The 23186-nt window shown below is 31.6% G+C and overlaps 2 protein-coding genes across 2 annotated transcripts; one reads left to right on the top strand and one right to left on the bottom strand.

The window, feature by feature from the left end:
- Nucleotides 1-1160: 1160 nt before the first annotated feature.
- LOC117915864 (serine/arginine-rich SC35-like splicing factor SCL33) lies at nucleotides 1161-6696 on the bottom strand. The gene is made up of 6 exons (XM_034831599.1): nucleotides 6588-6696; nucleotides 5986-6156; nucleotides 4405-4482; nucleotides 3408-3572; nucleotides 2421-2549; nucleotides 1161-1867 (listed from the first exon to the last, which is right to left on the bottom strand). Exons 2-6 carry the CDS (start codon nucleotides 6132-6134, stop codon nucleotides 1651-1653), a joined length of 738 nt encoding a protein of 245 aa, XP_034687490.1. The 5' UTR covers nucleotides 6135-6156; nucleotides 6588-6696; the 3' UTR covers nucleotides 1161-1650.
- A 1094-nt stretch (nucleotides 6697-7790) lies between these two features.
- On the top strand, nucleotides 7791-11910 carry LOC117915700 (transcription initiation factor TFIID subunit 7). Its single transcript, XM_034831332.1, has 5 exons — nucleotides 7791-8007; nucleotides 9542-9675; nucleotides 9761-9880; nucleotides 10952-11021; nucleotides 11485-11910. Exons 1-5 carry the CDS (start codon nucleotides 7893-7895, stop codon nucleotides 11646-11648), a joined length of 603 nt encoding a protein of 200 aa, XP_034687223.1. The 5' UTR covers nucleotides 7791-7892; the 3' UTR covers nucleotides 11649-11910.
- Nucleotides 11911-23186: the final 11276 nt, after the last annotated feature.

The raw sequence follows: 23186 nt of genomic DNA on the forward strand, positions 1-23186 counted from the left end.
GGGGAAGAACCATACAAAAGAGTCAAGCCCTTCTGTGAATTTTCCCTCCAAAAGTCATATGTCTTTCCAGCTTCAAAAAGAATTGAAAAGTCGTGAAAGGAACAGGTTTGAGGTGTGAAATCATGAATTAGAAAAGGGTTTTATCCAAATCCAGCGGAGGTGGTGAAAGACTTTTGTTGATTGTGATCATGATGATTGATGTGAGGCACACTGTGGGCTGGGCTTGTTTGTAGTGGGCTTTGTTGGGCTAAAGAGTGTCGATCTTGAGGGCCCACATTGGAATGTGAGCCCTAAGCAGACAAAATAGCATGTTGGAAGTTGGGATTCTGAGGCTCTTGGTCTGTTTGGAAACCAGTCCCATTATAGCTCTTGGTCTATTTTTGACTTATTCTGGCTCCATTTTATGAGAACTTTTTGTTTTGGGCTTCATACATTAACTTTTAACTGGAAGTATAGAACTTTAATCTTCTTTATCATTTGAAAATTTCTCCCAAACATTTTATTTCTAAATGTATTTAGGGTTTCATATAAAATGTTAGCGGAATAACGACAAACAAGTGCCCATCTTGTTTTTATTTGATCCATTCATTCTTCTTTTAGGTCTAGTGATACTTAAAAGAGAATCAAATTCAATCTTAAAACTAGATTGAAAGGGACAATGTGGAGAAGATGTCATTTCTAAATGGCAATTTGGATAGGAGGAATGACTAATGAGATGGGTATGTTGATTAAGGCTTGACAATGAAGTAGGGATGATGGTGGACTTTTATCGTATTTTGTGCACATAAGACCATATGAGTGATTTTCTTTCCCTTTCACAAGTTGCAACCTTTCTTTCATTTCCTCTTATGTATTGAAAGGTGAAAGAGATCGGTTGAAGGTGAAGGGGAATCACAATGGGTAGGGCTAAAAGACACAATTTGGAGCCAAAAGGGGTGTGACAGGTCACCGTGCCAAAAAGTCAACATGAAAAGAATAGTAAAGTAAAAGTCCCCATCAAAAGAATTGAAAAGTGAAAGATTTATGAAGTCCATGATTAAATTTGGACCATTCAATAAAGATGAGAAAAAATGGAACTTGTCACAAAGATGTTTGATTCTTTTAAATAAAAGAAAAAAAAAAAAAAAAAGTAACCTATACAACAATAAAAGGATTACAAATTACAAAATAAGAGAGCTGTTCATCTATTAATGAGTGATCACCACTTTTCTGTTCGATATCAACAAAGGTACTTTTAGGAACATTTTTTTATGTTAAACTAGTTGAATCCTCATAAGCTTTGTATGGAATCTAAAGTAAACAATCTCAATACCGGTCATTACCACAATCATTTCTAGGAAAGCCAATATCATTTTCAACTAGTTCAATGAGTCTGAGATCCATCTCTCACAGTTGGTATAACCTTGAGCCTTGGCACATATGAAGATGCCATGTTCTTCATACTTTCTCAATGGTAACCTGTTTGGAAAGCAAGAAAATTGGCTATAGCACCCACAAATTTTTCTAGGGTCAGTCAATATGTTCATATTACTTTCTGAGTACTGGAATTCTTCTAAGCACAGTAGACCACAACCACCAAGACCAAAGTAAAACTAAACTGCAAATGAAATCTCTCTCTAATATTAGTAACACTACAATTGTTTTGAGTTCTCACTCACTGGGAGACTTATCTCTCACTGCTTTTCGTGGGTAATCTTCAGGATCTGGGCTACGGCTTTGGAGCCTGCTCGGACTTTCACCCCTTATTGGGCTCTGGCTGCGGCTCCTAGAACCATTGTAGGGTGGTGAACGGGTGTATGACCTCCCCCTACCATCAGGCGTGTATGACCTATCTCGACTGTACCTCCTATCTTGTGGGGAAACAGACCTGGCACAAGGATAACACCCACCGCATATAAACAAATAAGAAAAACAGAGCAATAAATCTAGGAAGCTGATAAGCTAATAAATAAAGTGCTTAAATACATTGTATTTTTTTCACATCATTTTATAGAAGGCCAGAGTCAAGATAACAGCAGTGGCAGTAGAGAAATATAACATAGCATTATAAAGTGATCTTAGTTTCATAAGCAACCTTCAATGTATCCCTCCTCAATAAAACATTGCTTATGCGCCAAAGCCTAAACAATTGCTTATACATCTAGGTGTTATTTCAAATCAGACCCTAATCCTGACACCAGTCACTGGTAATCTCTAATCCACCATCTCTTAAAATTGAATTGAATTCACACTAGAACCCATTTCCTGAAAATCACACTTTGGTATATAAATGCTGGGTTTTATCAGGTCATAAAGGAGAAAATTGGATCTGTAATCACTTTTCAACATGTCTTGTGGGCAGAAAAAATTGGGTTCTGTTACCATGAGAAAATCCATCTTGTGGGAACAATAGTTCAGTAGAAGTGTAATTTAATACATACCTTGAGTACTGTCGCCGCTTAGGTGAAGGGGAATAATAATCACGTCCACGGGACGGAGATCTTGCGTGCCGTGGCGGTGGGGATCGGGAATAACGAAGGGGAGACCTTCTTCGATCATAAAATCGACCCCTGCAATAGTACGGAAATTTTAGTAGTTTCAATAAAATAGAACATGGTTAACGCTTGTTAAGGGGGGGGGGGATTGTGCTGCTTCCACTCAAATCAAAAGCTGATAATCATCCTCCTATTTTGACATAATTTCAAAGGGCATCAATCTCGTTCAATACAGTTGAATGTATATGTTAGCATGATAAGTCACTACCTATACACTGTAAATGAATCCATCAAATCTCAGCATAGAAAAATTTCTGTTTGGTAATCGATCAGCAGCATTTGCTTTATAGGAGGTACTAGATTCATCCAACACCAACAGAGTAATATTGTAAATCAATGACAAGGAATAAAATATATTATTTATGGGAATGCTTTTGTAATTACCTAGTTTTGCTCTATCAAAATTCCAACTTAAAATATGGAGAACCAAGTGGAATAATCATTTTAATTGGATATAAAAAAACCCTACGGGAAAAAATAATAATAATAATAATTCTACTTTCCTTAGCAGTGGTTAAACTACTTTAATCCCCATTGCAAACCAAACAACCCCCCCACCCCAATATGCTCTGAATCACCCTGAGTTCATAGAAACTCCCACTGTTCTCCCAGAACCCTGATAGAAATTGCTGGACATTAATATAATCATAAAAATTAAATTCCAACCCAATAAATAATTAAAGCCAGAAAAATGAGATTCTAAGGGCTACAAGCATCTCTGTAAAAATAAACAAGGAATGTGTAAAGAAAAGTATACCAGTTAATTTCATCAGGCAATATGCATCTCAATAAAAACCAAGTAATGCTTAAGGAAGATGCTGCCAAGTAATATCAAGTCATGGCAACAGCCACCAAACAAAACATGAACTTTACCTTCCACGCTCTCTTGCCCTCATATCAGAAGGTTTCTTCCTATTCTCCTCCGCAAATACAACAGTCAACTCCCGGCCATGAAGAATCTGACCATCCATTTGATATTTAGCTTCTGCAGCATCAGCAGGGTCCACATATTGGACAAAACCAAAGCCCCTCGGTTCCCTGAAGAAGGGAAAGCAATACAATTACAATAAGGCTACATCAGAAGACAAGACTTTCGATTAAGCCCACGCCATAAGCCGTTTCTTAATAAATTTGTCAAAGTAACCCTCAGCAATATGGAAGGCCATGATAAGCACAAAAACCAAGCACTTGGCTGCTGACCTTGCAAGTGTCAGTTTTAAGATGACTTGAAATTCTTCAAGACTTCAACATCTTCACAATGTATTCAAACCCAACTTCCTTGAAATCTTCACTACCACTAACATCATCTTCAACAGAACTCTAATTACTTGATTGATGTCTTCAAAACTTTAATTTCACTGTTAAATTTCAACAACTTAATGATGAAAAAAGCACCCAACTTATGATAATAGAAGAGTAGACCAGGAAGAGAAGGAAGGGAAACATACAGCCTGTTTTGTCAAGTTTCAAAAAATGCATTCTTCAAATTGTTAGAATTTTCCAAACACTAAGGATGAAAACAAGTAGAAACTTCAACAGATTTTCAATTTTTTTTTCTAGTCTTGTTTGTTCTTAAGCAAAGTGATGGAAATAAAAAAAAAATGTCTAAAACATTATGATGTGTTGTAAAATGAGCAACATAAAAAAAATTCAAAAAACTTTACAAAGGATTCTCCACATCAATTCTAATTTTTTGTTTACAAAAAGGGGGAGAAAGAACATAATCAAACAGGCACTTAATTTCTTGAAATGCACTGCAAACTCAATGAACTATGAAATTTAATTTAAAAAAAAAAATAGTAAGCCAAAATACAAGTCCTGTTGCAAAAAAGTTATGCAAGGGATTCATAGTCAGCTGACATGTGCTCACCCAGTATAATAATCCCTGGGCAAGTAAATATCCTTAAGAGGACCAAACTGCCCAAATGGCCTTCGAAGGTCTTCACCCCTGCATAACACCAGTTGAAATTGTGTCAGGCATACTAAATTGATCAAGAAATTTAATTAAATAACTGGAACGAAATCACAGTATATCTAGAGAGATGACTATCTGTTTCAGAATATTGCCTATTAATGCAGCACATCACCAATAATCTCTTGGAAGGTTCAATTTTTATACACAAAAAATAAATAAAAAAATAAAAGAAACATGAGCTCTAAGCATAAAGATAAGAAAATTTTCCACAATAATTCAAGGAAGCCAACAATGTAATCAAAACAAAATGAGAAATATGTATGATGCATACATAATTTTTTAAGTACCTGATAAATTACCAAGAACAAAGTTACCAAGAATAAAGTGTTTTATATGTTTTGTTAATCACCCAGTCATAGGGCCCGTTACCGCACCTTATAACTATTAAGAGATCATTTTTACACTTTTTAATGTAACAATCCCATTTTTCAACGATTTGCATGAATCAAATAAAAGTGATAACTGGAAAAGGTTTTACATGAGGAAGTTACTACAATGTCAAAACACTTCCCATCATTAAATGAATCTGATACTTAAAAAAACATGTGGTTATTATTCAAATGCTAGAAAGCAACAAATAAGTGAGGCTGGGAAGTGGGTTCCCTGAGAGGGTGTCAGAGGTGATGCAACAAAAAGGTTATAGAGGCAACAGTAGTTGACTGGTCATTGGAGCACCTTATGGCCTTGTAATCCTTGTAATTGATCACAAAATGGAGATCAGAGTGGTTGCATGGAAATTCTGCAGCCAGCTGATGCGTTGGAAGCAGTTGCTCTTTCAGACCTTTAATCAATATAAATACAGGGGATGAGGTAGAGATTAATCAAGTGTTAGCAATAGATTAAGTTCTCCTATATTTTGCTGACTGAAGAGGAAACAGTTTGTGAGAGATTGGGTAACTTTACATTGGGATGAATAAGAATTAAGAATTATAATTGTTTGTATTTAAATCAACCACATAAAACATCTCACAAAAATCCATCTTGAGATCTAACAAATCCTTATAACCTTGTCTAAACTTTTCCAAACAGCGAATCCATTTCAAAGAAAGCATGCAAACCATGGGTTGAACTTTTAATCTCTAAAATACATCTTCAATATTTTAAAAAGAAAATTCATGGATGGATGATGGAAAAACCATTAAACAAGATTTTAATAAAATCTAAATCCAATATGGCTAATGAATATGCATGCTGAGTCTTAGAAGCAAGCAAAATAGGCAAAATGGGAATGTAAGACAGAGAGATGCGTAGACGAGATTAAATAGTAGATGATAATGAGAACGATTATGCTTTGAAAGGATGTCAGAATAATGCCATAGAAGAACCAAAAACAAAGAAAAAAGTTACAATGTTGTAATAGTAAATTCCCATTAAATTTGAGAACATCAAACAACAGTGAATAACAGTTTAATTAACATCAAACAATGACCAGTAGCAAACCATTTTAAAAAGAAAAAAGGGCAAAAGAGAACTAACCTGCAATCATGACGAAGGTTGCGAACTAGAAGACTAGTCGGGAGATCTCTAGCACCACCACGACCACCATAACGGCCTCTTGGGCTAGGGCTCCGCCCCCTTCGGCCATAGCCCCTTGGTGGCGAGGGACTGTAACTCCTTCCCCTCATTTCGACCCGAATTTCTTGACTCCTGCCAAAACAAAGTAACAACATAGAAATAAAGTAAACGCCAAGCAAATTCCCACAAAGAAAACATGGCCAAATTGACAGAATTTCACCGTTTCGAAACAAAATTCCCAACTAAGATGTAAAACAAAACGAATAATTACAATTTGATATTAATAACATAATACATTAATAATCCGCTCAGCATAAGATTTGAAAGACAATTTTCCTAGAACAAAGAAAAATCTAAATTGAAAAAATCAAACTGAACCGCAATCAAGATACTATTGTTCAGTAAACATCAATTTTTTTTCGAGTTCTTTCCAAGAATCGCATCTCCAATTGACAAAAAAAAAAAAAAAAAGCACAACTGCAAAAAATCTCGTCTATTTTACGGTTCTTGGGGAAAAAAAGCCCTAATTGATACAATATGTATATCGAGAGAAAGAGAAAAACCTGGAGAGTGAAGCGGCAGAGACAGTGGATGTGGACTGGAAGCAAAATTGAGCCGGAGAGAGAGAGGCTGTAACCAACGGCGGTGATGAGAAAGTTAGGATTAGGGTTCGGACGAGGGGACAGACGCATATATAGAGAGTGAGAGGGGGTCACAGTCCTAGGGTTACTGTAGTCGGTGAATTCACTCGCACGTGTTGCACGTGCGTGCTATTACCTTTTATTTATCCTTTTATTATTATTATTTTTTTTTTTTTTATTTTACTATTTTCTAATTTTAGTTTTCCATGTTTTTAGAAATAAAATTAAATTTAATGTTGAAATCTAAAAAATAGTTTTCTATTTTAAAAATAAATAAATAAATAAATAAATAAAACAAAAAACTTATTTAAAAGTTTTTTTAATTAATAAAAATTATTTTTAGATTTATATTTCATTAAAACTTAAAAAAATATTTATATAAATTTCAAAATTTTAAAATAATTAAAAATAAGACAATTATTAGAATCCTACCTAAACTAAAAAATTTAAAATTATAAAAATATTATGATTATTAAAAAATTATTGTGATTATTAAAAAATAATTAAATAATTACAATTTTATTTAAAATCATCATATTGACATATTTGTTCTCAAAAATCATAATTAGGATAAAAAAGGTTAAATAATAATAAAAGTCATGAAGTAGTAAAAAAAATTGTAAAAATAATTACAACAAATGATAGAAAAAAGATAAAATAAAACATAGATTTAAAAATTAGTTAATTATTTTCATTAATTACTTAAAATTATTTTTAACTTTAAATCATACTATTAAATTATTTTATCAAATATTTTTAATTAACTTAATAAATTAAATTAAGTTATTAAGTTAGTTTACTAAACACTTTTAAGTTGAAGTCATTAAATTATTAAATTTATATCATATTATAAAATTTAAATAAAACGATATCATTAAATTCAGATTCAAAGTATTTAGAAATATCACAAAATTAGTATATAAAATAATAGATACTTTATAATTATGATATAAAAAAATATATTACAGGGTCTTATTCAAGTCATGCATTACCAAATCTGCTTCACTTCCCAAACAGGCTCTTAGACTCGAGTCGACAATGGCAAGTTGGGCCGAGGGAGGTCCGTTGGGCCGACATCATATCTTTCAAGAGAAGCTGCATTTTAGGGCAGTATTCGTTTTTTTTTTTTTTTGAATAAATTTTCTTTCGATTTCCAGCATTTATCGGCAGCCAGACGGTACATATCAGAAGAGCCGGATCGTGATTTTGAGAAATCATTCGTTAGGCATGGAGGAACAGTTCATACTCAGAGTTACGCCTTCTATTGCCGAGCGAATCGAGCGTCTGTTGAACGAAAACTCTTCTTCTTCCGAGGATAAATCGCTGGATTTGTCTTTCTCTGGTGAGAATGGGATCTATTTTTTCGTTTTTGAAGTACTTTTCGTGCTTTCTAAAAGTGAAATTTGCGTTGTTTCAGGATAATTCCGAGAGAAAAGTTGCTTTCAAAATGCTAATTAAAGAGTCTTTTTTTTTTTCTTTTTTTTCATTTAATTGAGCAATAATTGTGTTTATCATTGAATCTTAGCATCTTTGAAGTAATTTTCTTATTTTTGAGAGCGAAAGTTCCATTCTTTGGCGATTAAAGGCAAGAAAAGTACGTTGAGAATGCAAACCAAGAAAATTCATGGTCCAAGTTTGTAAATTTCTCTTTTCTATCTCGTGAACCTTGAAGCAAATAATCTGTTGGTATGCGCAAGCTTTTAAGCCTAAGCTCTTCTAATTTTCTTTACGGGTGCCGTGGTCCAAATTGGAAACATGTTTTACACTTAGGACTGGTGAACAGTTCGGTAATTTAGTGATGAAAAAGAAGTGTTGAATCATTCGTTTAGGTTTCTTTTGGTTTGTGTTTGTGTTTGTTTTGTGGGGCTGTGGGTGTCAACCGAATGTTGAGAATGATGTTTAGTAACTGCAATTTTTTCTTCTTAAACTTCATTGAAATCTGTGCTGGGTTACTTGGTGGATTTGAAATGGTCAGGGAAGGGTGTTGTTTCAAATCGATTCGCAAAATGTTTTAATGAGGGTGTCCCTTTCTCCAACTTTTAGTTGCAAGTTAAGACATTTGACCTTTGGGGATCAATGTCGAATCCATCTTGCCAAATCCCCAAATCTAAATGCAACCTGGGAAATTTGGTTTCCCTTGGAATAAGTTGTAGGTTGTATAAATCGAAACAGAAAGGACTCAAGAAAGGGGTTGGGATAGATTGGATTTGAATCATGTCCCTAACAGTCAGGGTTGTGGACTTTAGGTCCCTCAATTGCCTTTTTGGAGAAGAAGTCTCAAGCAAACACTAGTTGGTATGGCAACTAGAAGTGTGAAAAGTGATTGCTGAGGAAGGCACCCAATAGGAAATATTTTCTAAGTCTGGCAAGACTTCATGGGAGCTTGTGAAAGTTGGAAAAAAAGAAAGAAGCAAGAATTCACAAAAAAAATTTAGGTCACTGAATAATTTAAATTCCCAACACAATTATTAGAAACAATAAAAGCACCATGTTACTGAATGTTTAGATTTGAATTGAAAGAATTGAGTACCAGAAATTGATACCTAATAATGAGTTATTCAAGCAAATTACTTGAGGCTTGGCTCAATGCTGAAGGGTTCAGTTGGCAAAGGGGGTAGGTTTTTGGCTCAATTTCATGTAACAACAAAAAAAAAAGGATCATTATCATTATCAATAAGGAAAGAAAAAGAGATTTTGAGGAAAATATATTAGAGAAGTAGCATCTTAAGTTGGTGAATTTAAAATCCACCATGAAGAGCAAATGGTGAAGAAAAGTAATCTTTTTATTTTTATAATTGTCGGAAGTTTACCAATTTTTTGTTGTCTAGCCTAAAAGTTTGGTGTACTTAAAAACTGTGAAATTTCTTATGTTGCAGAGGATGGGAGGAGTGGCACGTTTCTCATTGGCAACGACCATTTTCCTGCATCTCTTCTGGATCTTCCTTGTGTCCTGGAGTCATACAAAACTTATGACGATAGTGTGCTAATCAAAACTGCTGACATTGGTCAAGTAGGGTGCTGTTTGACATTATTTGGCTTTTTTTTTTTTTACAGTTAAGTGATTGCTTCATTACTAATGCAAGTTGTTATAACAGATGATTATGGTGCGAGAAGAAGGTGATACTGCTCCAGATGTGGTGGAGTATCGACATGGCCTCACTCCTCCAATGAGGGATGCCCGAAAGCGAAGATTTCGTCGGGAGCCAGACCTAAATGTATTACTAGTGTCTTGTTTTTTCACTTTGTTAATTGATGTGAAACTTTCTACTTTTGACACACAAAAGAAAGAAAGATTAACTTGCATATTGATGTGAAACTTTCTCCTTGATGCCATATGACTACGAGGAGACACATTTAAGGCTATGTTTGGTTGGTAGGATAGGATAGGATATGTATATCCTAAGGACATAATATTCTAAAGTAGCATATTTTATATTATGTTTATATTTAATTTGTGAAATAAATAAAAAATAATATGATATATATATTATTTCCAATGTTTAAAATAAAAATTATATCACATTCCAATATTTTCTATTTTAAAAAATGAAATTTCTCTTATGTTTAACAATATTCATGATTAAAATATTTCATTTTACAAATAATTTTTTTTATATTATGTTATTTAATATATGAAAATAATTTGTAAATATTATAATATATGAGATATGCATATCTCATATCTTAGCATGAGATTAACATATCCCATGTAGAAGGGATAAAAAAAAGGGTGGATAATATATTCCACTACTTATCTTAGGTCATGTTTGGTTGGTCAGCTATAGCATGGGATATGATAAGAGAGGGGATATTATATCATATCCTATGTTTAGTTGGTGATAGAATAGGATAAATTATCATATCCTATGTTTAACCAAACATGGGATAAGATAAGTGGTGGGATATATTATCTACCTTTTTTTTTTATCCCTTCTACATAGAATATGTTAATCTCATATTAAGATATGAGAAATGCATATCCCATGTATCATAATATTTAAAAATTATTTTCATATATTAAATAACATAATATAAAAAAAAAATCATTTGTAAAATTTAAATATTTTAATCATAAATATTGTTAAACATAAGAGAAATTCTAGTCATCAGTGCTAAATAATGTAAAGTATATGGTCGGTTGACATAAGATAGGATGTAGGCACACAGCCTTTCTCTTGACACTTTTTTCTTCATTTTTGTTGTGGTGGTTTGGGATTGTGTGTCTGTTTGTTCCTTCTCTATAGTCTGGGTCTTAATATTGGTTGTGGTTTTGTTACATGTTGCAGCCTGAGCTTGTGCGGCGTGTTGAGAGAGATTTATTAAACATCATGGCTGGTGGCACAGCTGAGAATGTGGATATCCTTGTTCTTTTAACTTCATTATTGTTACTTAACAAAAAAAGAAAAAAGTTTAACTTTGTAAAGGGTTTCAGATTCATATGGCTGATTGGGATGCTATTTGAAATATGGCAGTGAGATTTTGTTGGCATCCAAAGAATTAAACATAGGGTGAAGAATAAATATCATCACAAATTTGCTATACTATTTGATTCATTTTCATGTTTTTCCTGATCTTCGACATTGTAGGATTACCAAGCTAGGGGATCTCACCTCAAGGCATAGGCCAATGGTGCATCATCTCACTGAAAATTAGAAATGGATTAGAAAGTTATCCCTCTCTTATGAATGCTTGAACCATTTGTTATCGCCTTGATGTGACACCCTCTGATTGGTAAAATATGGAATGGAGGGGGGAGTGTGGAATTGAGTGCTGCTGCATATTTTGTATATTTACATTTTTCCTTGACCAAGTAGTTCACATGTTGAAGTAGCTGAACAAGAGGAAGATGGTGACGAGCATGCTCGTAATGCAAGGAAGAAATCTGCACCTGCACCCATACCAAAACCTGATGTTCCTGAGGCTGGAGCCAATGCTGGGGAGCCTGACAGAAGCGAGTCTGATGAGTCTGACGATTCAATGTAATTTTACAAATCCTCATTCTGAGCTTAAACTATGTGTATATCACCGACCATAGTTTTTGTATTCATCTTTTGTGTGGTGTTAATCCAAGACAGGAACCATTGCTAACTAGCTTGCTGAATAGGCTCCAAGTTAGTATGGGTTTAGTTTTTAGCTCCCTCCAGCTTTTGGTGGTTCTGTGTTTTGTTTATATTGGCGTCTTTTGTCATACTTATTTCTTAAGAAATCATAAATGAAGAGTAGCATATATCCATTTCAATGCCTAGTGGTGGTGTGGAAGTGTTTTGCAGCTTTTGCCCGTACTCTCCTTGAAACTTGTTTTTCATTCACATGCTGTTTGGTTACAGAGAAAAAATAAAAATAAAAACAGATGAGAAACTTTGGATAGTATAATGGATTGCAATTAGAGACACGCATAATTCTAACTGTCTACTGTATGTTGATTATAATTTCTCAGCAATCAAACGTTTATTAGGTTATACTGCTAGATCATGAAAACACCCATTGCCAAAAAAAATTTGTTTGTGAACTAGAATTGAGTTGTTGGATATGCTGATTATTATGCATTCTTCTTTTCCCTATGTTTGGTTTTTTCCCTTGAAATAAATCAGGAACATGTCCATGGGCTTCACATTTAAGCAGCATTGGGCTTGGGTTTCCATTGTTTAGGTCTGTCCTGAGAGACTTCAACCTTGAATAAGGAGAAACCATACTTTAGAGACCAGAAACAAAGGAAAGAAATAGAGACTAAGGGGAGGGAATCCCAAAGACTATAGACGGGAGCTAGACTAAAGTACCTCCCTAAGAACGACTAGAGATGGAGTGGGGCTTGAGCTAGAGCCTGAGATGGGCCTCTCCAAAATCACAGACCTCCCACTTGGCCTGTAGAAGCAGACATGGATTCAATGCATTTAGCTTGCTAGTGTCATGTTCTCTGTTATTATTGAAGTAAAGCACATAGGATATGATACTGATGGAGAAGGTCAGTACAGGCAGTACATCCAGCTATTTTCCCGCTTTGATGCTGGAGAATTATGGAACCTATCTTCAACACAGCAATGTCCTCCATGTGGTCATCCCTACCAGTTCTCTTTATTTAATCCCCATTTAGATAACTGTGTGAAAGCAGCTACACCTCATGACTCTGCCTCCACCATACACAAGTCTGAAGGGTTTTTTTTTTTTTTTTTAAAGACCTGGAGTAGGACATCATGAATTTTTTTATTAGACATGCAGAAGCTCATCGTCTGCATCGATCTCGACCATGCATAAACCAACCAACTTAAGCTTCTGATTACCTTCTTTACTTCCATTCAATAATGCAGTTTAAAAATGATTCATCGATATCCAATTGGGGATCTGGTTACTGGTTTCATGAAGATGCCAGCTTGCTAAGTAGGTTTATTGTGTGAGTGTTGACCCTATCTTTGTGCATGAATCAGGCCTTACTCCACCCATTTGTTGGGGGTTTTTTTGAATATGCATGATGATATGCTAGGGTTTTTCTTAAACCCACATTCAATTATATAATCAAAAGTTTAAAACATAGTCGGTTGTCGGTTCAATCATTGGGTAAACATGTTTTAGGGAGCCCCTAATTCTAGTTCCTCCTCATGTGTCACGTGGCTCACATGTGAGGAAGGGTGTTTGAGTTGTACACACAAGTACAATACACGGAGAGTATGGGATTTGAGAATAGTATCCCTTGACCTTCAACAAGTAGTGAATTATGAGTTAACAAAAAAGGGGTCAAAAGCAGTGGTGGGTATAAGTACAACTATAACCCTATAACAAGGAAGATTGAGTCAACAACTTGGTGGATGGGTTGAAGGAAGATTTCTGCGAAGCAGGAACCCATGGATGATGGGGGCTTTGATATTGGAAAGTGATTCACCCCATGAAATGGGGTGTGGTGTGGTTGACTTTTATTCCAATGTGGAATATTGGTACGCAAGATTATATATTATAGAGGTTCTTTCCTATCTCATTAATTATAATTTATTTATTTATTTTTATAATTATGGATGTTCGGACCAGTTTACGTTAGCCTTGACTAATCCTACGGGATCCTGAAGTTAACGATCGGATAAACCTCCAATGGTCCTGATGGGACTCGAACTAGTGACTATTAAGGAGCAAACGCAAAACTGGATCAACTGAACTATCCTTCAATGTTTTATTTATAATTTATTTTTAAAAATAAGAAAATTAAAATTTGACCTCATTCCATGATAAAAATTAAATATTATAACAAAGTTTCATACCTTAAACAAAATTTTAATCTCATTTCACAATCGTTATGTACTTGTCATATTTCCCGTACTTTGATATATTTTTTAGTCATATTTCACATTTTTCCGTATATTAATCATATTTTTTTGTATTTCTTAATTCTTTGACCACATTTTTCATGTTATGATCAAATTTCAAGTACATTCTTATTATGCATGTGTCCAAACAGGATAGGTTCCGACAATAGCAATTAATAGGATACTAAAAAAAACACAATTTGGGTCTAGGTCATAAATTATCTCCACCGACTACTATAAATGAAACATTCTCTTGGTTCATGGCATTGGAGAAGAGTTGCACTAGTTTGTTTAGTAAGAAAATGTGGTGTTAGTCTATGAGGAATTGAATGAATAATGAATGCCCACCAGGAATAGAATGATGAGGGTGACTCGGAAATGTGGAAAAAGGGTAATGGTGTTCGTTGAATTGAATGATGAAAGCCCAAACAAAGAACAGGTAAAATACAAAGCAGTCTAGGGTTTCCAATAAGAAAACAAGGGCTGACTTTCCTTCCACACTTTTAAGAGTTGTTTTCTCTCTTTCCAGCTTGCACTTTTTGTCCTATTTTTGACAACAAATTTTGCATCCCAATCCAAGAAAAGGAAAATGGAAAAAAAAAAAAATCAACCTCAATTGGTCTTTGCCCCTAAAACTTGTTCCACAAGTTTGGAAACCTTCCACTGAAAAGATAATGAATGTTTTTCTCCCAAAAAAAAATAATTATATTTTTTGCTTCCTTGTCAATGACTCAAACAACTATTACATCTTATTTTTTCTATATCTTAAAATTATTTTTTATAACACAATTTCAGTTTTTATATTATTATTTAATAGTCTAAATTTGATTACATACAGCAAAGACTTATATCGAGAATTCAATAGATATCACTTCAATAGAAAACAAGATATTAGAATATGAAATATATGATATATCACTTGAAAATGACTTCTTATATTTCGTTCTAAGAGTTTTTATAAAAATAGAACAACTTTCGAAGACTTATAATAATAAATTTATCGAAGTATAAAAAGAATTTGAACATTCCAAAAATTAATTAAAAACCCTAGTATATTTTTTATTTATATTTTTAGGGCAAATTTGACTTAAAAATGGAATTCAACAAACATTTTTTTCACATCAAAATACAAGTTTTCTCACTAGGTTCAAACCAAGACTTCACTAATTTACAAAAAATTCAACCTCAATTGGTCTTTGCCCCTAAAACTTGTTCCATAAGTTTGGAAACCTTCCACTGAAAAGATAATGAATGTTTTTCTCAAAAAAAGAAAAAATTATATTTTCTGCTTCCTTGTCAATGACTCGAACAAATACTACAAAAAAATTTACAAAAACTTGTTACATCTAGATTGTTTATTTTTGTATTATTTAATAGTCTAAATTTGATTACTATTAGAATATGAATCTTATGGTATATCATGTTGGTTGCTTATAATATTTAATCGCAAAACAAATTATTCATTAGATTAATTTTGAGTAGTTTGTTTTTTCGAGATTGAGAATCGATTGAAAATGACCTTTTATATTTTGTTCTAAGAATTCTTATAAATATAAAACAACTTTTGATACAAAGACTTATAATAATAAATTTATCGAAGTAAAATTAAAAACCCTAATATATTATTTATTTATATTTTTAGGGCAAATTTGACTTAAAAATGGGATTCAACAAAAACATGAAAAGAGGCCCATTTTTTTCACATCAAAACACTAGTTTTCTCACTAGGTTCAAACCAAGACTTCACTAAGGATTCAAAGGTCAATGTGCCTAGCACTCCTCACCACCCACAACCCACTATTCTCCACATCACAAAGCTGAAAGCCCTTTGTACAAAATTAAAATTTATTCTCATAAATGGATTGGGGTCCATGGTAGCTGGCAATTCCATTTATGTATGGTGGCTCAAGCCCCTCAAATGTATGTAGCAAAATGGGCGGTGATGTTGATGGGTGGTGTGGATGATTGAGCCCCTTTTTCCTTGGGACCCTACCATCACCCTCAAATCCCATTTGTCATTCATTGCTTTCGAGAAAGATAGAGCAATTGTATTATAGTTTACTTTCCTTGGGGGCTTTGGGTGGTGCATGGTTCAATGTCTTTGTGATATGTATGCTTAATTGGCATTTGGGTGGTTGAAAACTTAGGTTTGATGGGTTGTATCATCAAAATTGGATTAGGGTTTGCAATTTTTTGAAATACCCATTTTGAAAAAGACCTTTTTGACTTATATTAAAATACTAACCTATATCCCTAAAAGTGTTTTTCATAGAGTTGTTATCTATAAAAAGGCTAAAGTTAAGGGCACTTTTATGAGCATTATTTATAGCTAAAGTAATTATGATCACTTTTATCCCAAAAAAAATATTTGGATTTGACTGATAATGTTTTCAAAAATAGCAATTAAAAAACAATTTTTTAGAACAATATTTAAAAACGGTTCTCAATTATTGATTCGATTTGAAAACTCAAATATGAAAAAATACTTTTTTTTTAATATTCTCCATGTTTTCAAATATTTTTTAATTAATTTAAAAGAATTCTCAAATTTATTCTAATAGATAATATATGGTTGGAACAAGTTTTCAAATTTTATTTTCAATAAATAATTATTAAATATGTCTTTTAAAATGGAAAATTATTTTTTGAAAAATAAAAGCTATTTTTAAAAATAATTTTCAAGCATATTTTTATAAAACAATCATTTATTAAGTGCCTCATAAAAAAATAGTATAAATAATTTTTCAACTTTTTAAAAGTATTCTTAAAATTTTACTAAGGGTTTATTTGACAATTGTTTTTTAGAATAATTTTCTATTATTTAAAACAAAAAATACAGAAAATATATTTGACAACGAAAAATTGTTTTATATTTTTAGTTGTTTTTTATTATTTTCACTTATATTTTTAAGATTTGTTTTAAGAAATAATAATATAAATTTGTAGAACGATTAAAAATAAAATATTAGATATAAAAATTATTTTTAAAATATATTTAAAAATATTAAAAATAAATTAAAATCATTTTAAATTTTAAAACAAACCTTTATTCTATAAAAATAAAAATAAAAACTATTTTTTAAAATAATTTTAAAAAATAATTATCAAACACGTGCTAAGTATCTCTTTTTTGTTTTTTTCCCATAAAAACACTTTTATAAGTACTTTCAACACTCCAAGTCAAGAGACACCAATGTTTATAAATATGGATTATAAGATATTCCCATATTAGCTAATTTTTCCAAAAAAAAATACAAAATTTGACATTTTTTTCTTTTCTTTCAGATCCAACTAATTAGGGTTTGGTACTGCAAAACCCTCCACCCAAAACATAAGGGGCAGCCCCCGCTTTTATTGCAGAGTGGATGGCATAAGAATCCAACCCACACTCACACACGTTAAAATAATCGACGCTGACCTTTATGAAGATACCACTGACTTTTTCCCTCCATCCACCACTATCTTTCCGCCACGTGTCAATCCACTGCTCTGGATACCGTCGGTGGCGTACCCTGTAACCGCGTTTTCACTGCGAAATTTACAGCTGTCGTTATCCGATTCGCTCACCGTCTCCCCTACCTACGTTTTTGCTGTTACTCTCGCTGGTCTGCTAAAAAACGACATCGTTTTAAAGAGCGGCGGAGGCTGGGCTGTGGCTGTCTGTCGGAGGGGTTAGGTGCGGGTGTGCGTCATCTACACCGAAAGCGAAAAGTGTGCCAATAATTTATTGCCACGTGTTAATTAGAAATAACAGGTTGTACGGTGAGTACTACCCATTGCATGGGGATCTGAAATGACAGTTGTACGTGACAGTATCTTGTCTGATTTCTTTTGATTTTCTTTTAAAATTTTAATTTTAAAATAATATAATAAATAAAATATTCCACAGATAGGAGAAAAAGGGGTGCCGTGGAGACTACGGGGCTGCCAAACCCTTTGACTCATTCCCAAAAGTGTAAAGTCTATTTTGTTTTATTTTTTTACAGCCTATCTTTTGACCAATTCTCTGTTGCCATCTGGCTACTTTTTTTTCTCAATTTATTACCTACCATTTAATGAGAAGTTGAATTTATAGAAATTTTATGCAGACAATTTATTCTAAGTAGGAAATAATTTCATAAAAGTTTTTTACTTCGACTGAATTGAAAAAATCAAAATATTTAACTTTATTTATCACTTAAAAGTAATTTAGTAATATTAATTAACATAACTAAATCAAATTTATCAATAAAAAATTTATTTTAATTCCTATTAATAGAATTCTAATATTATGTCGGAATGGAACAAAAAAAATATATATATTTTTTATTAGTGAATCCAATAAAGAAAATGTCAAAAGTGAAGAACAAATATTTTGAAGGTCTAGTCCAATGAATGGTGCATGCATACCTAACCTTTGCAACTTTTCTTAGATTTGGTCCTTTGCATAATTTTCTTTCATGTTGTGAAGTTGAATTCAAGAGGGTTGACTTAAATTTTTTCAAGATATTACTCTTTTTAATCCTAAAATTATTATAATTAAAGATAATAAATTTTGGAATAAAGTGCTAAATGTAACTTGGCCTAACAATTTGGTTTTTTTTTTTTTTTTTTTTTTTTTTTTGAGTGACGATCGGACATAAATCCGTTGACTGTTTCAGCTAGTCTGTTTACATTGCATATACCACATATATATGTCCGATTTTTGTATCAATCGCTACCATACCATAAATGAAGATTATCGTTCCATTTTTAAGTCATATAATTACACATCGAACCTAATTCAATATGTAATAAATAATGGATGAAAACTACAAAGTAAAATATAATTGCCTCGAGCTTAATATGTTAAAAATGACTTAAATTATCAAATAAGATTAAACCAACGACCTAATCAAGAATAACGTAACGATAATAACCTTCGAATAAACTTAGGGAGTAAAAATATGAAATATATTTTCCATGCAGGTGTTAGTTTTTACTGTAAATATTTTATTACAAGTTAAGCTAAGAAGGAAATTTATAGGGAAAAAGTGGGTTTTGAGTGACTAATATAAAAATATATGAAAACAAAAATTCTAAAATTTTTAAATCAGTATTATCTTCATCTATTTAAAAAATAATTTGAAATACATACGATTTTTAATAATTCATCTAATTATTCCCTAAAATGCTTTTTTTACTTGTCATGTCATTAATATCAATTGACAACTAAACTCTTTTACATAAATATTTTCATTCCTTTTAAATTTATTATTATTATTATTTGAGATTTTTTTTTTCTCTCCATAAACAAACACCTTTTAAGAGAAGTTCATTTTTTTTTTTTTTTCATGACAAACATTCCATAACAAAAATGAGGTAGTTTGAAGAGTGTGGACATTAAAAAAAAATCTTAAATAATAAAATAATAATAATAATAATAAATCTAAAAGGAATGAAAACATTTAAGGAATAATTAGATGATATAAATTATTTTTAAATAAATAGAGATAATATTAGTTTAAAATTTTTTGAGGTTTTTTTCATATATTTTTATATCAATGAATCAAAATTCAATTTTTCCAAATTTCTAAGTCACATCATGACTTTTGATACTAAAACACACATGAAAAAAAAAAAGAAAAAAAAAAAAAAAAAAAAAAACCCTTAGATTTGAAGTGGTCACTTGTCATAAAAAGACAATGACCTTTTTGAGAGTCGTAGCCTCCCTTTGAAAATTTATAGGGCTATAAAAAGTGAGAGTCACTAATAAAAATATATATGGAAGAAAGAATTCAAAATTTTTTAAATCAGTATTATCTTCATTTATTTAAAAATAATTTAAAATATATACATTTTTTAATAATTCATCTAATTATTCCCTAAAATGCTATTTTTACGTATCATATCTTCAACATCAATTGACAACTAAATTCTTTCAGGTAAATATTTCCATTCCTTTTAGATTTGTTGTTATTATTATTATTATTAGAGAACTTTTCCCCTCCGTAAACAAACACCTTTTAAGAAAAGTTCAGATATAATTTTTTTCATCGCAAACATCCCATAACAAAAATGAGGTAGTTTGAAGAGTGTAGACATTAAAAGTAGTGAGAAAAAAAAAAATCTCAAATAATAAATAATAATAATAATAAATCTAAAAGGAATAAAAACATTTAAAGGAGTTGTAAATGATATGACAAATAAAATGGATATTTTAGGGAATAATTAAATGACTCATTAAAAAGTGCATACATTTTAAATTATTTTTAAATAAATAAAGATAATATTAATTTAAAATTTTTGAGGTTTTTTTTTCATATATTTTTATATTAGAGAATCAAAATCCAATTTTCCCAAATTTCTCATTCACATCATGACTTTTGATACTAAAACACACATAAAAAAATAAAAAGAAAAAAAAATATAACAAGTCAAATGAGCATTTTAGGAAATAATTAAATGACTCGTTAAAAAATATATACATTTTAAATTATTTTTAAATAAATAAAGATAATATTAATTTTAAAATTTTGACCCTTTTTTTTTATATATTTTTATATTAACGAATCAAAATTCAATTTTTCCAAATTTCTCAATCACATCATAACTTTTGATACTGAAACACACATAAAAAGAAAAAAAAAGAAAAGAAAAGAGAAAACCCTAGATTTGAAGTGGTCACTAGTCATACACATTACTTTACCCAAGACGTTGATACTGCAATAAAGGCACTCCATACTTGGCAAATTTATTATGGTTTTTTTTGGGGTGTAAAGGGCTTGCAGATGACACACCTTTCACACAGTCAAAATCATGTGCACCACGTTACTATTGTTTATATTATATATATAAAGATTTTTAAGGATCCGATAATTGTTTTCAATAAAAATTTTCTATTTTTTTAAAGTAAAAAAATAAGAAATGTATTTGATAACTAAAAAACTATTTTTTGTTTTTTATTTTTAAAAACAGAAAACACCATTTTTAAATAACAACTTTTAATTATTTTATATTATTTTCACTTCTTTTATGGTTATTTTAAAGAATAATTATATATACATGTAAAATAAAAAATGATTAAAAATAAAACATTAGATATAAACTTAATTTTTAAACAATATTTTAAAATATTAAAAATAAGTTAAAAATATTTTATTTTTTAAAACAAATTTTTATTTTATAAAACATTATAAAACAGTTTTCAAAAACTATTTTCAGAACTATTTTAAAAAAAGGTTGCCAAACATCACCTAAGTTATTAGAAAGTTGTATCTTGAAACAAGTTGATATGATATTAAATAATACAAAAAGTTTAATTTTTCTCATATAATACATATTTATTTTCAAATGAAAGAAGTTATGAAAAATCGTATTTTAGAAGTAGTATAAGAGTTAAAGATCATCAAATTTTTAACTCAAAAAAAAAGAAAAAACAATTGTCATCATATAATACTAATTGATTTTTAGATGAGATAATTAAAATTAAATCCAAACTAAGCAAATTAAAAAATATATATATTTTAAAGAGAAAAAAACAAAGATGTAGTGAAATTAGGTCAACTAATTAGGCATCAAAAACCAACTTAACCTATTTATTTGAAGCATGCTATTGGCATCTTTAACCACACTTTGCCAGCTAGACTTGAACCTTCACGACCATCGACTCTCGACATTAGTAGTTGAAAAACATTGGTCCGACCAATAAAACAGAGTACGTGATCCTCCTTATATTTAATCAAACACAGGTTTTACGTAGCTTTCCATACACTCACCCCTACACCAAAAATATTCAAAAACACTTGAATTAAAGAATATTTTCTTGGCCAGGTAAGATTTGAATATAATAGTCCCACCACAAGCTTGAATGCTTCATTTTTTTTTGCCCTTAAAATTGTAGGGAGGCCCTACACATTTAGGGATCCTTTGTCGTTGTTAACCCATCATCAATATCGCCCAAGTCAACCGAGGGGCCACCCTGAAGAATGCATGGAAGCTTCATTGACTCAAGACCAAACCCCTAATATTGAATATTCCATGGAAAGATATTTTTCAAATCAAAATTTGGACCACCATGAATTCACCCGAAGGACTTATGTATGCAAGTACATCATCTTGGGGTTTTCTCACTGTGTGATTGGAGTGGATTAGGATTAACTCCAGAAAACTTGCAAGAGAAGGAACAACTTGACCAACTTCCTTGGAGGGCACACTTGGAATGGAAGTGAGGGAAGGTGAACCAGTCAATTTCACTTTATTCATGTAAATGAGAAAGACAAAGACAAAGACAAATTCAAGTGCCGTGACTTTTACTAGGGTTTTTCTTTACCATTTCCAAGAAATTGATACTTGACGAAAGTGATTATGTCATGAAAAATAATAATACTAATAATAATTGAATTTGTTGTGTCTCACCTACCCATCTCACACTTGCATGATGCTTATCATCAAGACATATTTATTAAAAAATATAATTAAATAATTATTCTATTATTAAAATTTAAATTAAAAAAAACATAGTAGGAGTGAAAAATGTTAACTTATGTTTACCAGAACCTTCAAAATATACGATAAAAACTAAATTATTAAATGATATAAATAACGTATTTCATACGATATATCGGCTCTACGAACGTAATTACTTATGATAAAACAAACCCTACTTTCTTAACTATATTTTAACCACACAAACAATAAAAAAGTGCAAGAAGGTAAACCATCAACCCATCCCATAATTAGTAAAAATAACCAACGAAAATGCCAATAAATATGGATTATTTTAAGAATTGTTTATTTCGCAATCACTGACAAATTTCAACTTCAAGTCCATACTCTCTAGGAGGCAAAAAATTTATGGGGTTCGAAAGGTAAAAGTAATGATTATTAATTCTCTGAATGGCTTATCCGACTGATATATAGTATAACATGCTCGAGTTTTTGTAGCATCATATTCACCTTTGAGCGCGATTCACCTTTGTGTCAATGAATGCCATCATAGCGATGGGTGCCACCATTTTGGGTACAATTGACAACCCCACCACAAAGTGAAAATGGAAGAAAGGCGTGTGGGTGAGTGCTTGAAGGTGATGAATTAATGCATGGTCATGAGTCGTGATGGCTTTCCCCAAGTTACAGTGCGTGTAAAACGAATACCTTTCTCCATAGTCCACCCCACGTGGTTGGACTTCTACTCTTTCTCTCTCTTTAGTTTCCCTCTCCAGACTCGCTTTCTCTTCCTCCTCGAACCACTTTCTCTCTCTCCTATATGTAT

The sequence above is a fragment of the Vitis riparia genome, chromosome 6, assembly GCF_004353265.1.
Source record: "Vitis riparia cultivar Riparia Gloire de Montpellier isolate 1030 chromosome 6, EGFV_Vit.rip_1.0, whole genome shotgun sequence".
NCBI lineage: Eukaryota > Viridiplantae > Streptophyta > Magnoliopsida > Vitales > Vitaceae > Vitis > Vitis riparia.